The following is a 26,256-nucleotide window of genomic DNA, read 5'->3' on the forward strand; positions in this document are numbered from 1 at the left end:
GTCAGGGACAGTTGCAGTGGAGAGAGAGAGGTTGAGGATATGACAGATGGCGGGGGTGACAGTAAGAGAGATGATGTTAAGTAGGTTGGTTGGGATGGGATCAGAAGAGCAGGTGGTGCATTTCATATCTCCCCTCAGCCGCCTTTTCTCCAAGCTGAAGAGCCCTAGCCGCTTTAGCCTTTCCTCAAAGGAAAGTCATCCCATCCCCTTTATCATTTTTGTTGCCCTTCTCTGCACCTTTTCTAATTCCACTATATCTTTTTTGAGATGCAGCGACCAGAATTGAACACAATATTCGAGGTGCGGTCGCACCATGGAGTGATACAAAGGCATTATAACATCCTCATTTTTGTTTTCCATTCCTTTCCTAATAATACCTAACATTTATTTGCTTTCTTAGCCGCAGCAGCACACTGAGCAGAAGGTTTCAACGTATCATCAACGACGACACCTAGATCCCTTTCTTGGTCCGTGACTCCTATCGTGGAACCTTGCATGACGTAGCTATAATTCGGGTTCCTCTTTCCCACATGCATCATTTTGCACTTGCTCACATTAAACATCATCTGCCATTTAGACGCCCAGTCTCCCAGTCTCGTAAGGTCCTCTTGCAATTTTACACAATCCTCCCGCAATTTAACGACTTTGAATATCTTTGTGTCATCAGCAAATTTAATCACCTCACTAGTTACTCCCATCTCTAGGTTATTTATAAATATGTTAAAAAGCAGCGGTCCCAGCACAGACCCCTGGGGAACCCCACTAACTACCCTTCTCCATTGAGAATACTGACCATTTAACCCTACTCTCTGTTTTCTATATTTAAACCAGTTTTTAATCCATAATAGAACACTACCTCCTATCCCATGACCCTCCAATTTCCTCTGGAGTCTTTCATGAGGACTAGGTCTAGAATTTTTCCTTCTCTCGTCGGCTCCTGTACCAGCTGCTCCATAAAGCTGTCCTTGATTTCATCAAGGAATTTTACCTCCTTAGCGTGCCCCGATGTTACATTTACCCAGTCAATATCGGGGTAATTGAAATCACCCATTATTATTGTGTTGCCCAGTTTGTTTGCGTCCCTAATTTCCTTTAATATTTCTGCATCTGTCTGTTCATCCTGGCCAGGTGGACGATAGTACACTCCTATCCTTTTCCCCTTTACACATGGAATTTCAATCCACAGTGATTCCAAGAAGTGTTTTGTTTCCTGCAGAATTTTCAATCTATTTGATTCAAAGCTCTCGCTAATATACAATGCTACCCCTCCACCAATTCTATCCACCCTATCACTACGACATAATTTGTACCCAAGTATGACAGTGTCCTACTGGTTATCTTCCTTCCACCAGGTCTCAGAGATGCCTATTATATCTAATTGTTCATTTAAGCGCAATATATTCTAACTCTCCCATCTTATTTCTTAGACTCCTGGCATTCGCATATAGACATTTCAAAGTATGTTTGTTGTTCCTATTTACATGATGCTTAGTACTTGACAGTATTCATTTGCAATCTTTTGTCTGATTTTTATTTTTATTTTAGGACACCTGATCTACTATGGTCACCTCAAGAATACCCTATCTTCCCTGTTTTGGTGATATCTTTGAAAGATACCTTATCCCGAACCATGCGCTTTTGAGCGACTGTCGGCCTTCCCCCCATTTCTAGTTTAAAAGCTGCTCTATCTCCTTTTTAAATGCCGATGCCAGCAGTCTGGTCCCACCCTGGTTAAGGTGGAGCCCATCCTTTCGGAATAGGCTCCCCCTTCCCCAGAATGTTGCCCAGTTCCTAACAAATCTAAAACCCTCCTCCCTGCACCATCGTTTCATCCACGCATTGAGACTCCGGAGCTCTGCCTGTGTCTTGGGCCCTGCGCGTGGAATGGGTAGCATTTCAGAAAATGCTACCCTAGAGGATCTGGATTTGAGCTTTCTACCTAAGAGCCTAAATTTGGCTTCCAGAACCTCTCTCCCACATTTTCCTATGTCATTGGTATCCACATGTACCAAGACAGCCGGCTCCTCCCCAGCACTATCTAAAATCCTATCTAGGTGACGCGTGAGGTCCTCCACCTTCGCACCAGGTAGGCAAGTCACCAGGCAATCCTCACATCCACCAGCCACCCAGCTATCAATATGCCTAATGATCAAATCACCAACTACAACAACTGTCCTAACCTTTCCCTCCCGGTCATCACTTGGAGACATATCCTCTGTGCGAGAGGATAGTACATCCCCTGGTGTGTGCATTAAATATGTGTGTGCTAAATGCTATAGATGCCCATATATTCCTATATATCATATTTGAAGAGTACACTTTTGGTAGCAGAACTGAGCAGTCAAGATTTCAGGTTTTGACTCTAGTTTTTTAAAATCATCCGTTTATTGGTGCCATTACCTCTCAGATATTTATTATCCATATATGTACCCTTACATAGTCTGTGTTCCAAATGACATTTTAATCCAGCACTCAAAGCAGAGTGATATCCATAGCCAACAGAGATCTCTGGAATGTTCTATCAATAATGATACAATTTGTATGTTTTTTTTTTTATTTTAGAAAGCTATTGAAAACTTGGATGTTTGAGGACATTTTTAATCCTTTGCCTTAGTATGTTATGTTAACATAGATTTGGGGGCTTTTTTGATGCTTTGTATTATTATTTCTTGTATCTTGTGTGGTTTTAGGGGGTCTTTTACTAAAGCTTAGCTTGAGTTATCTGCAGCAGGGCCCATAGGAATAAAATGGGCCCTGCTACAGATCAGGGGTCTGCTATGGGGCCACAGGGGCCTGGCCCCTGTAGATTTGCCCCTGGACCCCCCTACCGATGACCCTCTCAACCCCCCTCCTCCCGCCGTCACTCCGCCGTCGCGCCTCACCTCCCTTTGCTGGCAGGGGACCCGAACCCCTGCAAGCCGAAGTCTCCTTCCTTCCTTCCTTCCTTCGGCTGGCGGGGGTTGGGGTCCCCCGCCAGCAAAGGGAGGTGAGGCGCGACGGCGGAGTGACGGCGGGAGGGGGGTTCAAAGTAGTTGGAGGCAGGTGGTGGTGTCGTTGTCGGGCGGGCGGGTGGTGGTGTCGTCGTCTTTGGCTTCGGCGAGAGGGGGGGTTTAAAGTAGTTGGAGGTGGTGGTGATGTTGGCGGCGGGCGGGCGGGGGGGTGGTGTTGTTTTCAGCGGGGGGGGGGGGGGGGTCAGCGGCACTGGGGGGGGGGGGCTAAAATGTGCCCCCTCACCTCGGCTCTGGCCCCCCTACCATTGAAGTTCAGATACGCCCCTGCTGCAGATAACTCGAAGCTTTAATAAAAGACCCCCTTAGTGCTATTTTCATGTGAATTTTATTTCTAGAAGATTTTCCATGATTGCATAAGCTGTCATTCAGTTCATATTGGGTCCCTTAATTACGTTAATCCCTTAATGCGCAGTTAGAGTGTAAAAACAAAAGCATTTTGTGGTATTTTCCCGGTGTCTGTGCATTATTTAATTTCTAGAATTTTTTTCTGAGGGGGCAAAGCATCAGTAGTGTATGAGCATGGAAGCGTTAACTAGCTGATGTGTTATGATTAACTCAAGTTTATCTGGCTAACATAAAGCTAACTCAGGAGCACTAAGGGGCCGATGATCAAAACTCTGGCGCTATTCTGAATGGCGCCACTGCCAGAACAGTGCAGAAGAACAATGCCCTAATGCTCATAGCTAATGAGAAGCAAATATAGGCGCACTCATCGCTTTGAGCATTAGTGAGTTCGGCAGGAGGATTGTGCTTGACACATGGGCAGAAGAGTTCAGCGGTAAGCTTAGCTCCCGTGCGCATGTGCCTGGTAAAACCCAAATGTGAAGCATGCATTGGTGTCTGTTTTCTGCAGCCTAAATATAAGCAATTTTTTATATAGATGCTTATATTTATGGACTTTATAGCAGATTTGCAAAATTACTGGCATATTTGAGAAATAAATTTTACAACAGATATTTAACATTAGAATTACCGTATTTTTCGGACTATAAGACGCACCGGACCATAAGACGCACCTAGGTTTTAGAGGAGGGACATAGGAAAAAAATTTTCCTTTTTCCCTCCTCTAAAACCTAGGTGCTCCGGTGCTTCTTGTCCGAGTTTTGGATCACCCTCCCCTACTTACGTGACGCGATGTTCCCTGGTGGTCTAGTGACGTCGGGGCAGGAAAGAGCCCCCTCTTTCCTGCCCAGCGCGCTGCTCTCCGTGCTCCAGACTGCTTCCTGACGGTCTCGGCGAAATTCAAAATGGCCGCCGAGAATCTCGCCGAGACCGTCAGGAAGCAGTCAGGAGCACGGAGAGCAGCGCGCTGGGCAGGAAAGAGGGGGCTCTTTCCTGCCCCGACGTCACTAGACCACCAGGGAACATCGCGTCACGTAAGTAGGGGAGGGCGATCCAAAACTCGCTACCTTCGGACTATAAGACGCACCCCCCATTTTCCTCCCAAATTTTGGGGGAAAAAAGTGCGTCTTATAGTCTGAAAAATACGGTAAATCACAAAAATCATTTCAACTTACATTCAGCTGTGAAGTCTACTGAGGAATTAGCATTGCCATAAGTGTTTCTGGCTAAACACACATACATTCCTTCATCCTCCAATACAACATCCCTGATTTCTAGCTTCAAGGAGTTATACGAAGAAGACACAAGCAACCTCTGATTAGGAACATTTTTGGATCTGGTGGACACAATCTGCTCATCTTCTTTGTACAAGGCTATTTCTGAGGAGGGATCACTGTCCACTGTGCACTGAATGATGCCTCGCCGTCCACCCCGCATCTCCAGGAATGAGGTCATCATGGGTTCTCTTGGGCCATCTACAGAGATAAAGAATCCATGCTGTCATATTTCTGTGAGCTGTTCATTTACCCCCTCATTCTATAACTTGATGCCATTTTCACACTTTCAGGCTCATTTTCGAAAGAGAAGGACGTCCATCTTTCGACATAAAACGGAATATGGACGTCCTTCTCCCAGAGACATCCAAATCGATATAATCGAAACCTGATTTTGGATGTCTCCAACTGCAGTCCATCGCAAGGACGTCCAAATTTCAAGGGGGCGTGTCAGAGGTGTAGTGAAGGCGGGACTTGGGCGTGCCTATCACTTGGACGTCTTTGACCCATAATCGAAAAAAGCAAGGACATGCCTGATGAACACTTGGATGTTTTCACCCGGACATATATTTTTTACGAATAAGGCACAAAAAGGTGCCCAAAATGACCAGATGACCACCGGAGAGAATCAGGGATGACCTCCCGTTATTCCCCCAGTAGTCACTAACCCCCTCCCACCATCAAAAAAACATCTTTAAAAATATTTTGTGCCAGCCTGTATGCCAGCCTCAGATGTCATACTCAGGTCCATGACAGCGCATGCAGGTCCCTGTAGCAGTTTTAGTGGGTACTGCAGTGCACTTCAGACAGGCGGACCCAGGCCCATTACCCCCCTACCTTTACATTTGTGGAGGATACAGTAAGCTCTCCAAAACCCACCAGAAACCCACTGTACCCACATCTAGGTGCCCCCTTCACCAGTAAGGGCTATGGTAGTGGTGTACAGTTGTGGGTATTGGGTTTTGGTTTTTTTTTTTAGGGGGGGGGGCTCAGCACACAAGGTAAGGAAGCTAAATACCTGGGAGCATTTTATGAAGTCCACTGCAGTGCCCCCTAGGGTGCCCAGTTGGTGTCCTGGCATGTCAGGAGGACCAGGGCACTATAAATGCTGGCTACTCCCATGTCCAAATGGCTTGCATTAGGACGTTTTTGACATGGATGTCTTTGGTTTTCTAAAATCGCCAAAAGTCAGAAACGTCCATGTCTAGGGACATTCAAATCTAGGGATGTCCAAATTTAAGGATTTGGACGTCCCTGACGGCATTTTCGAAATGAAGGATTAAATGTCCATCTTGTTTCGCAAATATGGTTTCCCCCATCCCTGGATTTCACCATTTTGCAAGGACCTCCAAATCAGAACTTGGGCATTCCTTTCAAAAATGCCCCTCGTGCACATAACCTAGAGAAAAGAGCAAGTTCAGCTTTCTTGATCCCTGATCTGATTAAGGCCAGTCACAGTATGGCTGACACTCCATGATCAATGGAGAAGAACAGACCTGTTGCCTCCACAAAGGTTTTAGATAGAAGCTGGGAACTGTTCATGGGTCTTTGATGAGAAGGGTTCCTGACTGCACTTAGGAAGAAGAGCAGATTTGTTCATCGTGGACTGAGGTCAGCAGTGCTGATCAGAAAAAAAGTGAGAAAAAGGGAAAAGGAAGGAGATCTAGCTTTGTGGAAAACATTATGGATGAATTCTGTATAAGACGCCTAAAAAATAAATGCAGAAAAAAGCGCTATTCTATAAGCTGCATTTAAACTTAGACGCGGTTTATAGAATAGCAATTACATGCAGGACTCTTGCATAAATTTAGGTGCTGCTATTTGCACCAACAAAAATGCGGTGCAAATGTCTATGCCTAAATTTACGTGCGTGCCCCAATTACGCACATAATTCAAAACCACATACCCCCAATCCTCCCTGAACTGCCCATGACCCTCCCATTTCCCTGTCCTTTTATGGGGGGGGGGGGGGGGGGGTCATGCGTAAAATTTAGGCGCAGATTGGTATTTACATGTATAAATTTAGACCATACCTAAATTTATACACGTAAATACCAATTAAAGCTAATTAGTGCCAATAATAAGTGCACTAATTGGCTCATTATTCAATTAAATTGCGGATACAAATTGGGTGAATGCCCATATTTGTGCATACAATTTTTGGCAACTTTTATAGAATTAGGGGGTTAGTGGAAAACTGTAAAAGAAGTATCCCTTCTTCTTCCCCAGACTTCTTATTGGTACAATATATGTGCCTCAGGGGACAGCTGTGATCAGACTGACAATCCCTTCCAGTTATGCTGCAGACTACAGAGAGATAAACCTTGCAGTGAATCACAGCTTAGATGGACTGAGCAAAGAAATGTAGGACAATAGAAAATATATTCACTACTTTATTAAAAGACTAAGTTTGTACCTGAGGCAATACATCTGTGACCTTGGCTAGTTACTTAGGGCCAGATTCAGTAACACTAAGCACTGGTACTATAAAGGTCTCTTAGTGCTACACAACCTTTATAGACCAGCTCTTAGCACAGATTCCCATGCCCAACTTTGGGCACAAGGACTGACACCTGCTGAAGCCTGGTGAAAATCCTCACACCCAACTAATGGCAGCTGGGTGTGTAAATCCAAGAGTTCTATAACATTACACCTAATTTCTGGGAACACTCCTGACCTGCCCATGCCCCTCTTATGGCCATGCCCCATTTGAGTTCAGCACTATGAAATTCATCAGCTCGTACCCTTGGGGTCATCTTCGACTCCTCCCTCTCCTTCTCTGCACATATTCAACAGACTGCTAAAACCTGTCGTTTCTTTCTCTATAATATCAGAAAAATTCACCCTTTCCTTTCTGAGCACACTACCAGAACCCTCATCCACGCTCTTATCACCTCTCGCTTAGACTATTGCAACTTGCTTCTCACAGGTCTCCCACTTAGCCATCTCTCTCCTCTTCAATCTGTTCAAAATTCTGCTGCACGACTAATATTTCACCAGGGTCGTTATGGTCATATTAGCCCTCTCCTCAAGTCACTTCACTGGCTTCCTATCCATTTCCGCATACAGTTCAAACTCCTCTTGTTGACCTATAAGTGCATTCACTCTGCAGCTGCTCAGTACCTCTCCACTCTCATCTCTCCCTACATTCCTCCCCGGGAACTCCGTTCACTGGGTAAATCTCTCTTATCTGCACCCTTCTCCTCCACTGCTAACTGCAGACTCCGTTTCTTTTATCTTGCTGCACCATATGCCAGGAATAGACTTCCTGAGCCGGTACGTCAAGCTCCATCTCTGACCATCTTCAAATCTAAGCTAAAAGCCCACCTTTTTGATGCTGCTTTTAACTCCTAACCCTTGTTCACTTGTTCAGAACCCTTATTTTATCATCCTCACTTTAATATTCCCTTATCTCTTGTTTGTCCTGTTTGTCTGTCCTAATTAGATTGTAAGCTCTGTCGAGCAGGGACTGTCTCTTCATGTTCAAGTGTACAGCGCTGCGTACGTCTAGTAGCGCTATAGAAATGATAAGTAGTTATAGTAGTAGCTTTCCTTCATTTGAAAAAGGCTCACCTCCTGTACATTAATACCACTGAGGTATTTAAATGTCTCTATCATATCCCCTCTCTCCTGCCTCTCTTCCAGTGTGTACATGTTGAGGTTCATAAGCCTATCCTTATATGTTTTACAACAGAGACTGTTTACTAATTTTGTAGCCACCCTCTGGACTGACTCCATCTTGTTTATATCCTTCTGTAGGAGCGGTCTCCAGAATTGCACACAGTACTCCAAATGGGGCCTCACCAGAGACTTATACAAGGGCACTATCACTTCTTTTTTCCTGCTGGTCATTCCTCTCATTATGCATCTGAGCATCCTTCTGGCTTTAACCGTCGCTTTTTCTACTTGTTTGGCCACCTTAAGATCATCAAACATAATCACCCTCAAGTCCCGCTCTTCTTTTGTACACAGATGCACTTCACCCCCTATATTGTACCGTTCCCTTGGATTCTTGTAACCCAAGTGCATGACCCTGCATTTCTTAGCATTAAAACTTAGTTGTCAATTATTGGACCATTCTTCAAGCCTCGCTAGATCCTTCCTCACATCTACACCCTCTGGGGTGTCCACACTATTACAGAGTTTTGTATCATCCGCAATATCACTCACAAAGATATTAATGAGAGCCAACCCAAGGACTGATCCCGGTGGCACACAACTGATAACCTTCCTTTCCTCAGAGCAAACTCCATTTACCAATACTCTCTGTCTCCTACCACTCAACCAGGTTTTAACCCAGTCAGTCACTTTAGGTCCCATACCAAGAGCACTCAGTTTATTTATCAGTTACCTGTGCAGAACAGTGTCAAAGGCTTTGCTAAAATCCAAGTACACCACATCCAGCGCCCCTCCCTTGTCCAACTGTTTGGTCACCCAGTCAAAGAAATCAATCTGACACGATCTGCCTCTAGTAAAATCATGCTGCCTTGGAGTCCTGCAGTCCATTCGATTTGATAAACCTCACAATCTTCTGCTTTAGGAGCGTTTCCATTAGTATACTCACCACCGAGGTCAGACTGACAGGTCTGTAATTCCCAATCTCTTCCTTACTTCTACTCTTGTGCAGAGGGACCACATCTGCCCTTCTCCAGTTCTCCAGGACCACTCTAAAGAAGCATTGAAGAGCTCAGACAGCAGAGCCACCAGAACTTCTCCGAGTTTCTTGAGTAATCTGGGATCCATGCCCAAATTTGGGCATCCAACTTTGGGTGACATATATAGAATCCAGGAGTTAACCCTCAATTGCCTCAGGTGCAAACTTAAATTGTAAGCCCCTCTGGGGACAGGGACATACCTATTGTACATGAATGTAACTCACCTACAACTACTATGAAAGGTATGACCAAAATCGAGATCCATTTAAAATAACTTACAGAACACACGCAGACTGACTGATGGAGAGGTACTGCTCCCCTCATTATCCTGTGCATTGCAGTGATAATAACCAGTGTCATGGCTGCTTATCTCTTGAAACACAAGGGAACTTTCAACATTGTCCTCAAGCCATTTACTGTTTTTATACCAGCTGTAATGGATCCCCCCTTTTGTATTTCTGGTGAGATCACAGGACAGGGTAACCTTTTCTCCTTCTTTTACCTCTGTAGATGGGGTGACTAGAACTCTGGCAGCTGAAAGAGAGAAGTCAATTGTTAATGATGTTAACTGAGCACATTCATATAAAGTACAGCACAGGAGGTTCTGTTTTGAAAAATGAGCAAATGGGCACACTAGAAGGGTCTTACACTCCTAATCAGCCATCAGATTCAATGTCTCTCAAAGCAATTGAAGTGGGCAGGAGAGGCTCCTGCAAATGCCTATGGGACGCCCAACCACCGATATGCAGCAGGAGGTAATCAGGCAGTGCCGCTGAATATCTGCTCCGACTGGCCATAAAAAATTGGGTCAGAGCTCACCAAATGTTGGAGGCATTAGAGGACTATGAGAGGTGTTTGAATCTGTGCTTTCTTAATTTTCCCAAGTCCCAGTATTGACACCATTGGACATACTGAAAAAATACTTGATGAACAACTTACAAGTCCTGAAGGAATCTAGACACCTATTATAAGAATTTATTATGTGAATTGGTGTGGATCACACCAGCAAGGGGTTGGGAAAGGAGCGTCAAAAGATAGCTTTAATCTCTCTGGATTTCTGGAAGGATCTGAATTAGTAATATCTACAACAACTTTGATTGCTTCTTTTGCTGATTGGGTGCACGCTACCCGCTCGTTAGCCCTCCCGCGCCTTTGGAAAAGGGCCTCCCAGATAACTCAGGACAGCCATTTTGCCACTATCCAGATAAGTACCAGGACTGCCCTGGCTCTGCCATGGTACTCTCTGGTCAGTGGCTGTTCTCCGGATCAGTGCTTTTGAATATTGACCCCCTGAAATTACAAAATTTGGATTGTTCTAGTCAGAGTCCATTCTGATGGCAAATACCCTGCCCCTATCTGAATTAAAGGCATGAGGTAAAATTCCTCCAGGCAAAGACATGCCGATAGCAATTTTTTTTATAACAAATTTAGGCTAAGAAGACTGAAAAACAAACTAATTCCACATGTGCTTCCCTTCACAAAATGAAAACTGACTGGGGAGTTCATAGTCAAAGCAATTTAACTGGCCAGAAATGGTTCCTGGCTGGTTACGTTGCCTGTTCTGTGCTAACCGCTAATTTTTAGCGTCACTTAACCGTTTAGTGTCACTGAAAATAACTGGTTAATGCCAAACTGAAAACCGGCTGTTTTGGGGTCTGCACTCAGCCAATTTAGGGCCGATATTCAGCATTTTTTCTATGTTTTATAATAGTATCTGAATTCAAGAGAGCTTAGGACAAGTACATAGGATCTGTAAGGGAGAAGAAGGGATAGCAGATGGCATGGATGGGCAGACTGGATAGATCATGTGGTCTTTATCTGCCTACATTTTTCTCTGTTTGTATAACAGACCAGGTTAACCGCATAAATAAGACCACAGAACACTCAGTCCTATCTTTATACGGTAACCCATTGCTGGTTAATTGCTAAATATCACACATAACTGGCCATGTGTTAGCCAGCTCTGAAAACCTGGAAATTAAATGCCAGTATCTGGACATGGCCTGGCATTGAATTTCTGGGTTTAACGCCAGTAACGGTCAGCAAAATGCTGATCGCTGCTGGCTGACTATCAGACCCTGAGTGTCTGACATAAATCATTTGGATAAAATTGTTTTTGTGATTGACTGAGATGTATTGTTTTGATATTTGCTTTATAGAGAATCCATGTGTTCCCTGATGAAAAATGCTGCTCATTGTCAAACAGTACCATTTTATTTGGTTTTGACACGCTTGTAATATTTTCCTTTTCACACTGGCACTTTTTATATAGTCTGGCAAGATGAATTAGGAGGTCTGTGATTGACTGAACACAGTATAGCACAAAAATGTAACATTCAGTACAATGATGGTTAACTGAAGGCCTTTCCTTCAATTTTTCTATGTATGCATTTTGATAAAGTTTTGTCAGACAGTCTGCATTTGATGAAGAAAAACATCTGAGGGCAATTTTAATAACAGGTCACTTAACTTATTCACTGGGTTTCAAAATAGTAGGACCCTTTTAATATTTCTCTACAACAAATACTCCATAAAGCTTCATTTGTCTCAGAAATTTTATTATCTAACTATCAATAACGTGACTGCTACTCACTTGATTAAGCTATTTAAACCACTTTATTTATATATATACTACATATATTTTCTTTAATGTTGTAATGGCTGATATACATGTACCTTCCTATAATAAGGTTCGGCTCTTTGGTTTGCTACATCTGATCTCCCCTGCTATATATATGGAGGGCGCATGCGCTGGCGTTTTCAGCAGCAGTGCCATTTTCCAGGACACCAGTGAGGTCGGTCCTGTGTAAGCAGCCGTTAAAAGATACAAGGTATGCACTTTAAGTAATCATATTTTGTTAATGTTGAGGAAGAAGTAATTGGTAGCTGATGATTTTAGCTGGTTGTTGTATCTATCTTATTGTAGCTCAACCCCTGAAGAAGCCAATGGGAGAAACGCTACGTTAGCGTTGGGTTGAAATACTTTAAACAGAAAGGTGCTGTTTACAGTTTAGATCCATCACATCAACAACAGTGGGGATCAGTGTTTGAATAAAGGATTGCAGTTACCCAAGGAAGGACAGACGGAAGGGCTAGCGGATTGTGCTATACTTTTTGAAGACCTGCAGGGTGAGTGGAGGAGTGGCCTAGTGGTTAGGGTGGTGGACTTTGGTCCTGGGGAACTGAGGAAGCGAGTTCGATTCCCACTTCAGGCACAGGCAGCTCCTTGTGACTCTGGGCAAGTCACTTAACCCTCCATTGCCCCGTGCAAGCCGCATTGAACCTGCCATAAGTGGGAAAGCGCAGGGTACAAATGTAACAAAAATAAAATAGATACTATTGGAGATTCTACGTGGAATGTTGCTACTATTGGAGATTCTACATGGAATGTTGCTATTCCACTAGCAACATTCCATGTAGAAGGCTGCGCAGGCTTCTGTTTCTGTGAGTCTGACGTCCTGCACGTACGTGCAGGACGTCAGACTCACAGAAGCAGAAGCCTGCGCGGCCACATTGGTGATCTGCAAGGGCTGATCTCTACATGGAATGTTGCTAGTGGAATAGCAACATTCCATGAAGGAGTGGCCTAGTGGTTAGGGTGGTGGACTTTGGTCCTGAGGAACCGAGTTCGATTCCCACTTCAGGCACAGGCAGCTCCTTGTGACTCTGGGCAAGTCACTTAACCCTCCATTGCCCCGTGCAAGCCGCATTGAACCTGCCATAAGTGGGAAAGCGCGGGGTACAAATGTAATAAAAAAAACAAAACATTTGAAGGACTAATTCAAAGGAAGTTTGTAGCAGATACCCAGAAGGATTGCTCAGAGGATCAGTTTGTATACTGAACATTGAACTTCAAATTGGAAAAGATACGTGATTGAAGTGCAGGGTTATTGGCGACATTGGTGACATCGGTCTAGAGATGTCCTTAATTAAATCAATGTTCATGTATATGTAATATACTTATTATAGGGTTATTCTGTAAGTGTCAAGTTCCCTGTTCTAACCCAGGTAACATGTAAATAGAGGTATTATACTCTAAGAGTGTGTGAGGATGAATGAATGAATGAATGAATGAAATATTATTATAGGAAGGTACATGTATATCAGCCATTAGCACATTAAAGAAAATATATGTAGTATATAAATAAAGTGGTTTAAATAGCTTAATCAAGTGAGTAGCTGTCATGTTATTGATAGTTAGGCATTAGACTGTGCCTGGATTGGAATAAGGGAGATCTCATAGTAGTATAGAAATTTTATTATGGGTTATTTTCTAGTGAAAACCCATGTTGACCAGCTATAAATAATTACTTCCAACCCAAAGAACTTGCATCACTTTGAATTCATTTGATGAAAAATTAAAGAATCTTTGCCTTGTCTTCCTCTCTAATGTGGAAACTTCTCTCTCCGCACATTGACTAAAGGCATGTATTAAAGGTTCTACTGGGCCTTGTGGTACCCAGGTAGAGGGTTTCATGAAAGTGGAGTACAATATGTGGAGTACAAAGTTTTTGAAAATGTATGGGCTATCTGTAATTTGCGGTTGAACTCAAATAAATCTATTCTGGTTCGAAATACATTATATTTTGTAGTAGGAACAAAGGATAATCCCTTTTGCAGAACTAATATTTCAATAATATTCAAAACATGTGAAGATTAAAAATAGATGCATCTATTTCTAGCTCAGATGACGGGGCATTGGGAAACCCCTGCTCCTTCCGTTGTCTTGTTATGGAACTTGCTGATAGTTGTGATGATAATTGTACTGGTACTGTCTGTACTGACGACTGGCTGATTGTGGCAGTGGATTGTATCTCCATGCTTTCTGCAAGTAGGGGTCCAAACATTTCTCTAAAAAAGATGGAGCAGGAGGAATTGTAACTATAGGTGATGTTTGTTCATAAACTGGTGGAATAGATGAGAGCATTTCATGTATATGAGATGCAATCTGTACTAAAGGAACTGGACTTGTAGGAGAGAAGGTATATAACTCTTCTGAATCATAGTGTATGAAGTGGGTGTTTGATTGTGATTACCACTTTCTTTCTGCTTTCTATATTGTTTGGCTCTAGACCAAGGGTACACATTAACTCTATGGTAGTTCTGCTCATCTCTTTCAAGTTTTTTACTCTTTATTTTCGTGATCTCTTTGCAAAAATTATCAAATGTTTTTTTAATCTCTTTTGATACAAAATTAAAGTCTTTATCTATATTGATTATGCTCTCTATCTTAGCATTAAAGTTCTTCACTTTTTAATTTTGTTGACTCCATTATCAAGATCATTAAATCAAGGAAGCATTTATTAAAGGTCGCACACCAATTGTCTAAGAATTGGTTGTCCAGAAACATAGTCGGGCCTTGGACATCTGTAGGCCCCGAGGAATTCTTTTTGACTGATAATATTGTAAAATAGATGAAAAATGTAACTCATTATGTATAACGTTCTTTTTTAGAGCAACAGCTTGCTGAAGTTGGTAACATTGAAATGGTGGGATTCACCCACAGTTTTGCATTTTCTGTAGTATGCAGGTATTTTAACTCAGAAAAAGTATCCACGTAAGTTAGTAGTTGTAAAAGTGCATGGGTACTTTTTCCTGTACACTCTTTGAAAATCTGGCAAAGTGCATGGGGGTGAAAAGTGCTCATGTACTTTTCACTTATGCAGTCATAAAATTACTCATAATTGTTAATTGTGTCTTGTCTATTTGCAACTGGGATACTATAAATCGATACTCACTTAGCACATGGAAATGCAAAGAGTCTGATGATGTCCCATAGGTATTGGTAGCAGAGCAAACATAACGTCCTCCATCTTCCAACCTGACATTCTTGATCTCAAGTTTCAAGGCATTACGTGAAGTAGACAGGGTGAATCTGTGGCTGGATTCAGCACCATGGACACTGGTGACAGCCTCTGAAACATTGTTTTTGCTCAGGGTCATTGTAGACAATGGATTGCTGTCAACAGAGCAGTAAATGATGGCTAACTTCCCCTCTTCTGTCTCTAGGAATGATTTCATCAACAAATTCCTTGGGGGATCTAATCCATCAAAACAAGATTGTCAACAAGATTTCAGTTAGTTTACTACTTTATACAGAAATAACATTGCTAGAAAACTCAGTTAAAGACCCTGGTCTACAGAACTGTGTTCCAATCCTTCTAAATAATGCAAGCTGTAAAGACATACTTTTGTTGGTACATGGTATTATCACTCAAATCTGTTTTAATGCATTCATGTTCTAAGAACAGATCAGTATTATAAACCAAACTATTGTCATTTGTCAGTGACAAGAAAACATTTCCAGGTCAATTTTCAAAAGGAGAGGGTGTCAACCACATAACTCTTTTATTATAAAACTCTCATGCTGGAACATGCTTAACTTTCTGCAATAGAAAACATTTTTTGTGCTCATGTAGGTGCTTATGAAATTGCTGAAGGGTATACATGCATAAAAGCAGGCTCTTAGAATAGAGGACATTCTCTTAATGGGTATCTCTTTTCATGTACCCTGCTGCCATGTAGTGAAAGCCTATTCTATAATAGCCCAGATACCATTATAGAGCACTAGCATAATCTGGCATTGATGCGCCTTACATTTAAGGTATCAGAAGGATAAGGTATGTTTGGTACTAATGACGTTGGCTGAATTTTGGTTTTTATGTTTTTATTATATATGGTTTCTTCTGAACCTCTTATGCTTAAGTGGCCTATAAATGTTTAAATAAATAAGGGGTCATTTTACTAAGCAGCAGGAAAAAAGGCCCTGCGGTAGCAGCGGGGACCATTTTTGCCACATGCCAGGGCCCTTTTTACTGCAGCGGGTAAAAAGAACAAAAAAAATAACCAAGCTAACCCTTACTGCATGGCCATGCAGTGAGGAGCATTTACCACCTCCCATTGAGGGGGTGGTAAGGGCTCCTGTGGTAACCAGGCAATGCATGGTGGTGCCCGATTACCACCGGGTTAGCGTCACGCTAGAGAAAACATTTTTCCAGAGCACCGGAAATGGTGTGCACTCCAGCTGGAGCTATCACTGGTGGCCACATTGGGCCGGCGGTAGTTACGGTTTAGCATGTGATAAGCCCATGTTGGGCTTACCGCCGCCATGTAAAAGACCCCCTAAATAGGCACCTGCAGTTACACCAGCCATAGACCTTGTGTAGCTGCAGGCACCTAAATGCATCAAGAGTATGCGTAATATATAGTATTTTGTAAATTGCATGCATAAGCAACAGCACTATCTATGCCCCTCCCATGCTCCACCCATGTGAACACCCTTTGCATTCACGCCATATGCAACTTACACATGCCTGTACAGAATAGCAATTAGTCACTCTGCTGTCACTTAAGCATGCAAGAGTACACTTACCCACAGAAATGCTGGTTTTCTGTAAGTCTGTTATTGAGATGGACATGGGAAAACCACTGCTTGCCCTGGGATTGCTAGCATGGAATGTTGCTACTAATTGGGTTTCTGCCAGATACTTTTGGAAACAGGATACTGGGCTAAATAGACCATTACCTGACCCAGTATGGCTGTTCTTATGACATCAGATGTAGAAATACATTGGTCTGGCACCAGTGGAGACTTAAAACCCCAGTGTAAGATGCCACCACCATTACTGGAAGCTTGAAGCATGAAATGTTGATATGCATACTTTTGGTACCTTGACCCTGACCCAGTACATTGAAACATGAATTCATGTCAGGAAAGGTGACTATTTTCAAACTCTATTTAAGATAAGTTTTGATTTTGGTTAAGTTGTGCTTTCAAGCTGAATTGATCTCAAATAATTTGATGGAAGAACTATTTGAAAGATATAGCTAAATAATTATATAGACCAATGATGATTGAGGTTAATGGCAGACATAAGAGTAAGTCTAACCGACCATCTGAGGATCCATTATTCACATAATAATTGTGACGTGTATTGGTTGATATATTTTATCAAATACATGTATTAAGTGCCAATCCTGCTCCAATGCTGCCTATTCTTAAAACTATATTGCACAAAGAATGAGCTATTCACAATTTGGGTATACTTTAGTGCATCTGTAGTCACTTAACTGGAGAATGCCACTGAATATCACCACAGATTGCCCAAATAAAAAGTGGGCAGGTCAGGGGCGGTTCTGGGGGGTGGCACTGAGAAGGAGCCCCAGGTTATGTGGGTGCTGGCAATATACAGTGCAAAAAATATTATTGAAGTTAAAAATAAATTTGTCTGACATTTTGATTGTTCACGCACTGCTGATGTGTGCAGTGTCTTCTTGGGGTGGGGGGTGGGGTTCAAGGTGATCTGAAATGGTAGCCTGAAACTTGGCTTTGACCTTTATTAAGCTATTTATGAAACTGGTTTTTCTTTTATGTTTTTCAGGTCAGGCCAGCAGAATACTTTTTGGTTGGTTAGGGCCAAAGAATCTCCATTTCTGTGTTGGGCAAAATATTGGTGTGGTCATGTTTCCAATGGCCTACCCCATCCTGCTACCTAGGTTTCATATAGGCCAGGGGCCAAGCACCATAATTGCCTGTTCCAAGAGTCAGAGTGAGGCACTTTCCCCCCACATATCAGAAGGGTGAAATTCATAGAATCTATGGGTGGTCCAGTGAGGGACATACAATGCTTTGGGAAGCAAATTGTGAGGGTGATCTACTACTACTACTTATCATTTCTATAGCGCTACTAGATGTATGCAGCGCTGTACATTTGAACATGCAGAGACAGTCCCTGCTTGACAGAGCTTACAATCTAATTAGGACAGACAAGCAGGACACATAAGAGATAAGGGAATATTAAAGTGAGGATGATAAATAAGGGTTCTGAACAAGTGAATAAGGGTTAGGAGTTAAAAGCAGCATCAAAAAGGTGGGTTTTTAGCTTAGATTTGAAGACGGCCAGAGATGGAGCTTGACATACCGGCTCAGGAAGTCTATTCCAGGCATATGGTGCAGCAAGATAAAAGGAACGGAGTCTGGAGTTAGCTGTGGAGGAGAAGGGTGCAGAAAGTGGAGAAGAGAACCAACTGAAAGTAACAGGATAGATCATAAGGAATGCCAAGCCAAATGCAAAGCGGAGATAAGGAGGGCAAAAAAGGACTTTGAGAAGAAATTAGCGTTGGAAGCAAAAATACATAGTAAAAATTTTTTTAGATACATTAAAAGCAGGAAACCGGCCAAAGAGTCGGTTGGGCCGCTGGACGAAAATGGTGTTAAAGGGGCGATCAAGGAGGACAAAGCCGTAGCGGAGAAATTAAATGAATTCTTTGCTTCGGTCTTCACCGAGGAGGATTTGGGGGGGACACCGGTGCCGGAAAGAATATTTGAAGCGGGGGAGTCGGAGAAACTAAACAAATTCTCTGTAACCTTGGAGGATGTAATGGGTCAGTTCAGCAAGCTGAAGAGTAGTAAATCACCGGGACCTGATGGTATTCATCCCAGAGTATTAATAGAACTAAAAATGAACTTGCGGAGCTACTGTTAGAAATATGCAATCTGTCCCTAAAATCGAGTGTAATACCGGAAGACTGGAGGGTAGCCAATGTTACTCCGATTTTTAAGAAAGGTTCCAGAGGAGATCCGGGAAATTATAGACCGGTGAGTCTGACGTCGGTGCCGGGCAAGATGGTGGAGGCTATTATTAAGAATAAAATTGCAGAGCATATACAAAAACATGGACTGATGAGACAAAGTCAGCACGGATTTAGTGAAGGGAAGTCTTGCCTCACCAATCTAATGCATTTTTTTGAGGGGGTAAGCAAACATGTGGACAATGGGGAGCCGGTTGATATTGTATATCTGGATTTTCAGAAGGCGTTTGACAAAGTGCCGCACGAAAGACTCCTGAAGAAATTGCAGAGTCATGGAATCGGAGGTAGGGTATTATTATGGATTAAGAACTGGTTGAAAGATAGGAAGCAGAGAGTAGGATTGCGTGGCCAGTATTCTCAGTGGAGGAGGGTAGTTAGTGGGGTCCCGCAGGGGTCTGTGCTGGGTCCGTTGCTTTTTAATGTATTTATAAATGACCTAGAGATGGGAATAACTAGTGAGGTAATTAAATTCGCCGATGACACAAAATTATTCAGGGTCGTCAAGTCGCAGGAGGAATGTGAACGATTACAGGAGGACCTTGCGAGACTGGGAGAATGGGCGTGCAAGTGGCAGATGAAGTTCAATGTTGACAAGTGCAAAGTGATGCATGTGGGTAAGAGGAACCCGAATTATAGCTACGTCTTGCAAGGTTCCGCGTTAGGAGTTACGGATCAAGAAAGGGATCTGGGTGTCGTCGTCGATGATACGCTGAAACCTTCTGCTCAGTGTGCTGCTGCGGCTAGGAAAGCGAATAGAATGTTGGGTGTTATTAGGAAGGGTATGGAGTCCAGGTGTGCGGATGTTATAATGCCGTTGTATCGCTCCATGGTGCGACCGCACCTGGAGTATTGTGTTCAGTACTGGTCTCCGTATCTCAAAAAGATATAGTAGAATTGGAAAAGGTACAGCGAAGGGCGACGAAAATGATAGTGGGGATGGGACGACTTTCCTATGAAGAGAGGCTGAGAAGGCTAGGGCTTTTTCAGCTTGGAGAAGAGACGGCTGAGGGGAGATATGATAGAAGTGTATAAAATAATGAGTGGAATGGATCGGGTGGATGTGAAGCGACTGTTCACGCTATCCAAAAATACTAGGACTAGAGGGCATGAGTTGAAGCTACAGTGTGGTAAATTTAAAACGAATCGGAGAAAATTTTTCTTCACCCAACGTGTAATTAGACTCTGGAATTCATTGCCGGAGAACGTGGTACGGGCGGTTAGCTTGACGGAGTTTAAAAAGGGGTTAGATAGATTCCTAAAGGACAAGTCCATAGACCGCTATTAAATGGACTGGAAAAATTCCTCATTTTTAGGTATAACTTGTCTGGAATGTTTTTACGTTTGGGGAGCGTGCCAGGTGCCCTTGACCTGGATTGGCCACTGTCGGTGACAGGATGCTGGGCTAGATGGACCTTTGGTCTTTCCCAGTATGGCACTACTTATGTACTTATGTACTTATAAGAGACATTTATCCAGTGAACCGAGTTCCTGGGGAGGAGTGTAGGGAGATAAGAGAGTGGAGAGGTACTGAGGAGCTGCAGAGTGAATGCACTTATAGGCCAACAAGAGGAGTTTGAACTGTATGCGGAAACAGATAGGAAGCCAGTGAAGTGACTTGAGGAGAGGGCTAATATGACCATAACGACCCTGGTGAAATATTAGTCGTGCAGCAGAATTTTGAACAGATTGAAGAGGAGAGAGATGGCTAAGTGGAAGACCTGTAAGAAGCAAGTTGCAATAGTCTAAGCGAGAGGTGATAAGAGTGTGGATGAGGGTTCTGGTAGTGTGCTCAGAAAGGAAAGGGCACATTTTGGTGATATAGAGAAAGAAACAACAGGTTTTAGCAGTCTGCTGAATATGTGCAGAGAAGGAGAGGGAGGAGTTGAAGATGACCCCAAGGTTACGAGCTGATGAGACAGGAAGGATGAGAGTGTTATCCACAGAAACAGAGAATGGGGGAAGAGGAGAGGTTGGTTTAGGTGGAAAGATAAGAAGCTCAGTCTTGGTCATGTTTAGTTTCAGATGGTGGTGAGACATCCAGGCAGCAATGTCAGACAAGCAGGCTGATACTTTGGTCTGGATTCCTGCTGAGATTTCTGGTGTGGAGAGGTAGATCTGGGAGTCGTCAGCATAAAGATCATACTGAAAACCATGGGATGAGATCAGAGAAGGAGCAAGAGAGTACAGAGAAGAGTAGGAGAGATATGACGACAGCGACGAAGGCGACATGTACTCAGAAAGGAGAGGGATGAATGGAAGGAAGGAAATGTTGAAGGTTGAGAGCTGAGAAGAGGGATGTAACACTACCCTATGAATATTGCTATTTGTGTGTTTCTTGTTTGCTTGTAGTGTGGTCTGCATGTGTGAGGCTGACAGTCTGTGTATGTCTGTCATGCTAGTGTGGCAGCTACTATTTTCATGGGTCTTGTCTTTGCAATGCCACACTCTGATCTTTTTATACAGGGCATGTCCAGTTCCTGTGCCTGATCAATCATTGTTCACTCTCTGTCTTTTGGGGCTTTGTTTCTGGCTGCATGCACCAGATAAAGGAAACATGCTTCCAAAGGGTGTATGCAATATGAAGGTCATTTATCATTTGGTGTAAAAAAGCTGTGTAAGTGTGCAGGTGAATATTTCTATGTGAATATATCCACAAACAAAGCAGAATACCTTAGTGGAGCATCTATGGTGCTTCCTGTACACCTCATATCATTTAATTATTATTATTATTATTTTTTTTTAGTGGCACCACATATCTTTCCAGTTTCCTTGATTGCCTCTTTCTATAATCGTTGCTATCTTGTGAGATACCTGCCCCACCTCTTGCCCCCAAAGAAAAGGTATTTATTAAGAACTAGAAGGAAAACTTACACCACACATTCAGGGAGACAGAGGCTGAATCTCTGCTTCCTTCACTAGCTGAGACTTTGCAGTGGTAGGAGCCAGCATCAGTACTGAGGATATGCTGAAACACAAGGGAGGCTGAAGAGCTCTCCGAGAAGCTTTCGCCGTTCTTGTACCAGGTGTAGTTAGTCCCAGCCTTTGAGTCAGTGCTCACGGTGCAGGTCAAGTTCACTGTTTCGCCTTCATGTATCTCTGTGGAAGGAGTGATCTCAATTCTTGCCGCTAAGGAGGGATAAAGACAATAAGGTAACATGACCCTGTTATTCTGCTCCTCAAAGAAGAACATTGGCTGCTGGTGGCTTACTGCATACTATTTACAATACTGGTATTAACTCATAAACTCTGTTATACTGGAGAACTATATTTTCTACCCCGTTATATTTGCTGCTTGTACTCTTAGGTCTAGTCAGTAGAACTTTTTTCTGATCTCCTTTTTTGGGTTATTCATTTGGTTACTATTTGGAGGTAATTTTTGCAGTCAAGCCCCAACATCTACTATAATAAAACTCACCCTCAACGTTCTGAAGACAACGTTCTGAAGTCACTCAGTCACTCACTGAAGGGTTCATGGATTCATGGTGGTGAAGCTAGAACACTGACCATGTCTCTCTGCCCCGCCCTCGCATGACGGACCAATCAGAAAAAACACACTCAACATTCTGAAACACAAAGGACCATCACAACACCGTTCCCAGGCAACACTAGGCAACGTAAGACGGACCAATCAGAGGAAACTATGTGACAATAAGGGAGGAGCATTCCCCAGCAGAATGGCTCATTATCTGTGCAGCACGGAGAGCACAGAACCACCGCTGGAACGAGAGAAGAATATTCCTGCTGTGGGTATGTGCAAAAATAGACCTGGGGAGAGGGGGGGGGGGGGGGAATTTTTAAATGCCTAATGCCAGTACTGAAGAGTGCCAGAGGGCCTATAGCACAGACTATATTTGGGATCGCTTGACATGGAGTCAGAGGAGCCGGAAAACAATGTGCCCGTCACCATCTGGGACGTGGGTGAACAGGACAAGCTGCGGCCCAGCTGAAAGGATTACCCGCGACCCAACCAGCAGCAAACAGCGACCAAGGAAGGGGGAGGAGTAGGGAAACACGCGGAGCGTGTTTCCCTACTCCTTCCCTGCCCAGGAATCGCTGGAGACTGGCTGCCAAACTAACGAAACAACCGCACACCGACGCACCACCTCCATCATTCGAAAGGCATCCACTCTTTCTTCAACAGAAATGCAAACTAATAATACAAAACAAACAAAGAATACATGGTTTCTCAGGCGGCTGCTGGTAACTCCCCACCCCCTTCCTCTTCCCCTTTTGCCGAAGCGGCCAAGGACGTGCCCAACCATCCCCAGCCTCAGGCAAGCTGTCTCCCACCTCGGGGATTCCCCGAGCACCCGGAAAAAGACGGCGCTGATTCCTGCAGCGCATAAATGTTCCAGCATTCCCCTGCAGCCGGCCTGAAATGGACCAAACATATCGGATCACCCCCCGACGGCCCAAGACCATGCTCTTCTCCCTTCCGCCAACTTAAAACAACCATCCCCGTCCTCAGGCAAGCCGTCACCCACCTCCAGGATGCCCAGAACCCCAGCCCAATGGAAAAAGAAGGCGCTGCTTCCAACAGCACATTTCTCTTCCAGCATTCCCCTACAGCAGCCCTGAAATGGCCAAAAAATACCGACAGACAAAGAACGTGCTCCTCTACCTTCCGCCCATCTAAAACAACACTGCTGCCTCAGCACAACACAAAAAAAAAAACATGGAAAAAAAAAAACACTCAACAAAGGCTGACCCCCCTACAACCACATTTACATTTCACCAACAGAAAGACCCCCCTCCACAAACCTCCTTGACAGACAAAACCACACACACACAATACAACAGAAACACACCCTCAAAGCCACACACCAATCCAACCCACTTTGCCAGCACAGCACAGCACATCCCCCAACCCCCAAGCAAAAAACAAAACAAAAAAAGACACACATCAACAACCTGCACACACACTGCACCCTCACACACACACACACACACACACACACACAAAATAACTCCGTGACACATACACACACACACAAAAAAAAAACCACATGCTAGCGCCCGTTTCATTGGTTTCAGAAACGGGCCTTTTTTACTAGTTTTGAAATGATTGGCCAAGCTATTTGCAATTGGAGATGTCATTCCAGTAATTCAAAGTGGGACTGAAAACCTATTTTTTCACATCTGGATAGATGGATCAACTAGTGTCTCTGGGGACCAGAGCTTGGGATGCAAAAGAAATACTATATCCAATTTTGAATTTATGTTTGTTTCCTCTCTAAAGGATATATTATAACTTCATATTTTTATCTGTATTAATAATTATATATGTATATTTATAGAACACCCCCAGATTCTACATAGGAGCCCAGGTGTGCACAAACTAATTCACACTTTTTTTTGATTATGATCTCCTCTCCAACAGTCTTAAACCCTCATCCTCACATGACATTTAACTAAGGTGAAAAACCTGCTTTCAGCTACCTTCTCAACATGCAACACTATACTTTTCCTAGGGCCAACTCCTTACCGTTTTCTTCAAGTACACCTGAATAGCATGATTCCATTGAACTGTATTCATTAGCTACATAATTGTAAGCCACATTGATATACAATTGACCTGTATTCACTATCTAATTCATTGTGAGCCACATTAATGTACCCACATTCACCAGTTAACCTCCATTCACATTGCTTGTACACTCACAGGTGATCTTGCGTACAAGCGACGCGAACTGAGGTTAACAGGTGAATGTGGGTACATTAATGTGACTCACAATGAATTAGATAGTGAAAACAGATCAATGCCAATTAACTCCAATTAATCTCAATAATTGATTGTCAGTACCCAATTGACTAATTATTTCCATTTCCATTAGTTCTTATATCCCACATTATCCGACCAGTGTCGTTTCAATGTGGCTTATAAATATTTGTCTAATGTATATATTCTGATGTGATTGAGTTTTACATGTGATCTTGTGTACATGCGATTGAGTTTTAATTGCATCAGAATGTATACATTAGGGAAATATTTGTAAGCCACATTGAAACGACACTGGTCGGATAATGTCAGATAATGGAAATGAAAATAATTAGTCAGTTGGGTGCTGACAACCAATTAATGAGATTAATTGGAGTTCATTGACACTTAACTGACACAAATTTGGATTTACAAGCTCATGTGTCTGTGCACTATTCTATAACACTGTGCGCCCGAAGTGTCTTGAATGCAACCCAAAAGGGGGTGTGGTCATAGGAAGGGCATGGGCAAGTCAGGGGCATTTCAAATATTTAGGCACAGTGTTAGAATACTGGGGTTAGGTGCCCACTGTGCGCACCATGATTTATGCCAAGTTTCAGCTGGCATAAGTCCTTTTGGGCACGGGAATCTGCTCTAAGTGTTATTCTATAAAAGTTGCTCCACCTGGAGTGCCCTTTTTAGAATAGCACTCAGCACAGACTTTTTCCTGCACCTAAATTCGAGTACCACTTACTGAATCTGGCACACGTAGACCACTTAGATATTTGTACATCAAATATCAATAAACTTTAATAATCATGAAACTTGAAGCTGCTGTTATTTGCTACCAATGAATATAAACTGCAAACAGTGGCATAACCAGACATTCAATTTTTGGGAGGGGCAACCTGAACCCAAAGTGGGCAAGCACAAAACCCTGCCCCTGCTTTCCACCCCACCCTACTCTCTATGCCCCTCCTCTATGACCCCAACTCAAATTGTTAATACCTGATCTGATGGGGATCCCCAAGCCCTGCTAGTGAAAGAAGTCCTCCTCCGGAGGCCAGAAACTCCCCTATGCTTACAGTCAGTGGCATTTTCTACAGGCTCCTGCTGCACCAACCCCCACCTTGCATGCATGCTTACATACTCACATTTTGCACCTGTACAGTAACAGAGAATGTGCAGGGAGGGGGGCTGGTAGAGCAGAAGCACAAGAAAAGTGTCTCCAATTGTGAGCACAGGAGAGTTTCTGGCTACCATAGGATCCCTGCGAACCATAGCAACAGTACTGCAATTTTTTTTAGAACCCTATATTAATTATTGAGAAATACAATATATAGGAAGATACACAATACAAGTACATATTTCCATTCCGAACAAACTTCCCAGTTGCAAACTACAATATACAACAACAAAGTAGCCTCAATACAAGAAATACGCAAGCATATATACACTTCCATTATTTATCAACAAGCGGAAGTGAATAAACTTGAAAAGACCCTACCTATGTCTCAAAACCCCCAAAACCATAGCAACCCCCTATCCTACCCAAGTACTCCCCCCCCCCCAACCCAACAACCCAACTCCAACAGACTAGCTGTGGAGTCAGATTAAAAACAAACACCCCCCTACCCCTATCCCCAACCTAAACCTAAACATAAGCCCAATTATGAGCCTTTAAA

At 43.2% G+C, this 26,256-nt stretch overlaps 1 protein-coding gene across 4 annotated transcripts in view; it reads right to left on the reverse strand.

Annotated features, from left to right (window-relative positions):
* Positions 1–26,256, reverse strand: part of SIGLEC1 (sialic acid binding Ig like lectin 1) — a 135,836-nt gene that overhangs the window by 64,580 nt on the left and 45,000 nt on the right. For all 4 annotated transcript variants that reach the window (XM_030190979.1, XM_030190976.1, XM_030190978.1 and 1 more), the window contains 4 exons: positions 21,745–21,999; positions 15,021–15,323; positions 9,562–9,816; positions 4,529–4,828 (listed from right to left, as the gene is read on the reverse strand). In XM_030190979.1, the coding sequence (XP_030046839.1) occupies positions 4,529–4,828; positions 9,562–9,816; positions 15,021–15,323; positions 21,745–21,999 (1,113 nt within the window). The remainder of the gene's footprint in view (positions 1–4,528; positions 4,829–9,561; positions 9,817–15,020; positions 15,324–21,744; positions 22,000–26,256) is intronic.

The sequence above is a fragment of the Microcaecilia unicolor genome, chromosome 2 (assembly GCF_901765095.1).
Source record: "Microcaecilia unicolor chromosome 2, aMicUni1.1, whole genome shotgun sequence".
In the NCBI taxonomy this organism is placed as follows: domain Eukaryota; kingdom Metazoa; phylum Chordata; class Amphibia; order Gymnophiona; family Siphonopidae; genus Microcaecilia; species Microcaecilia unicolor.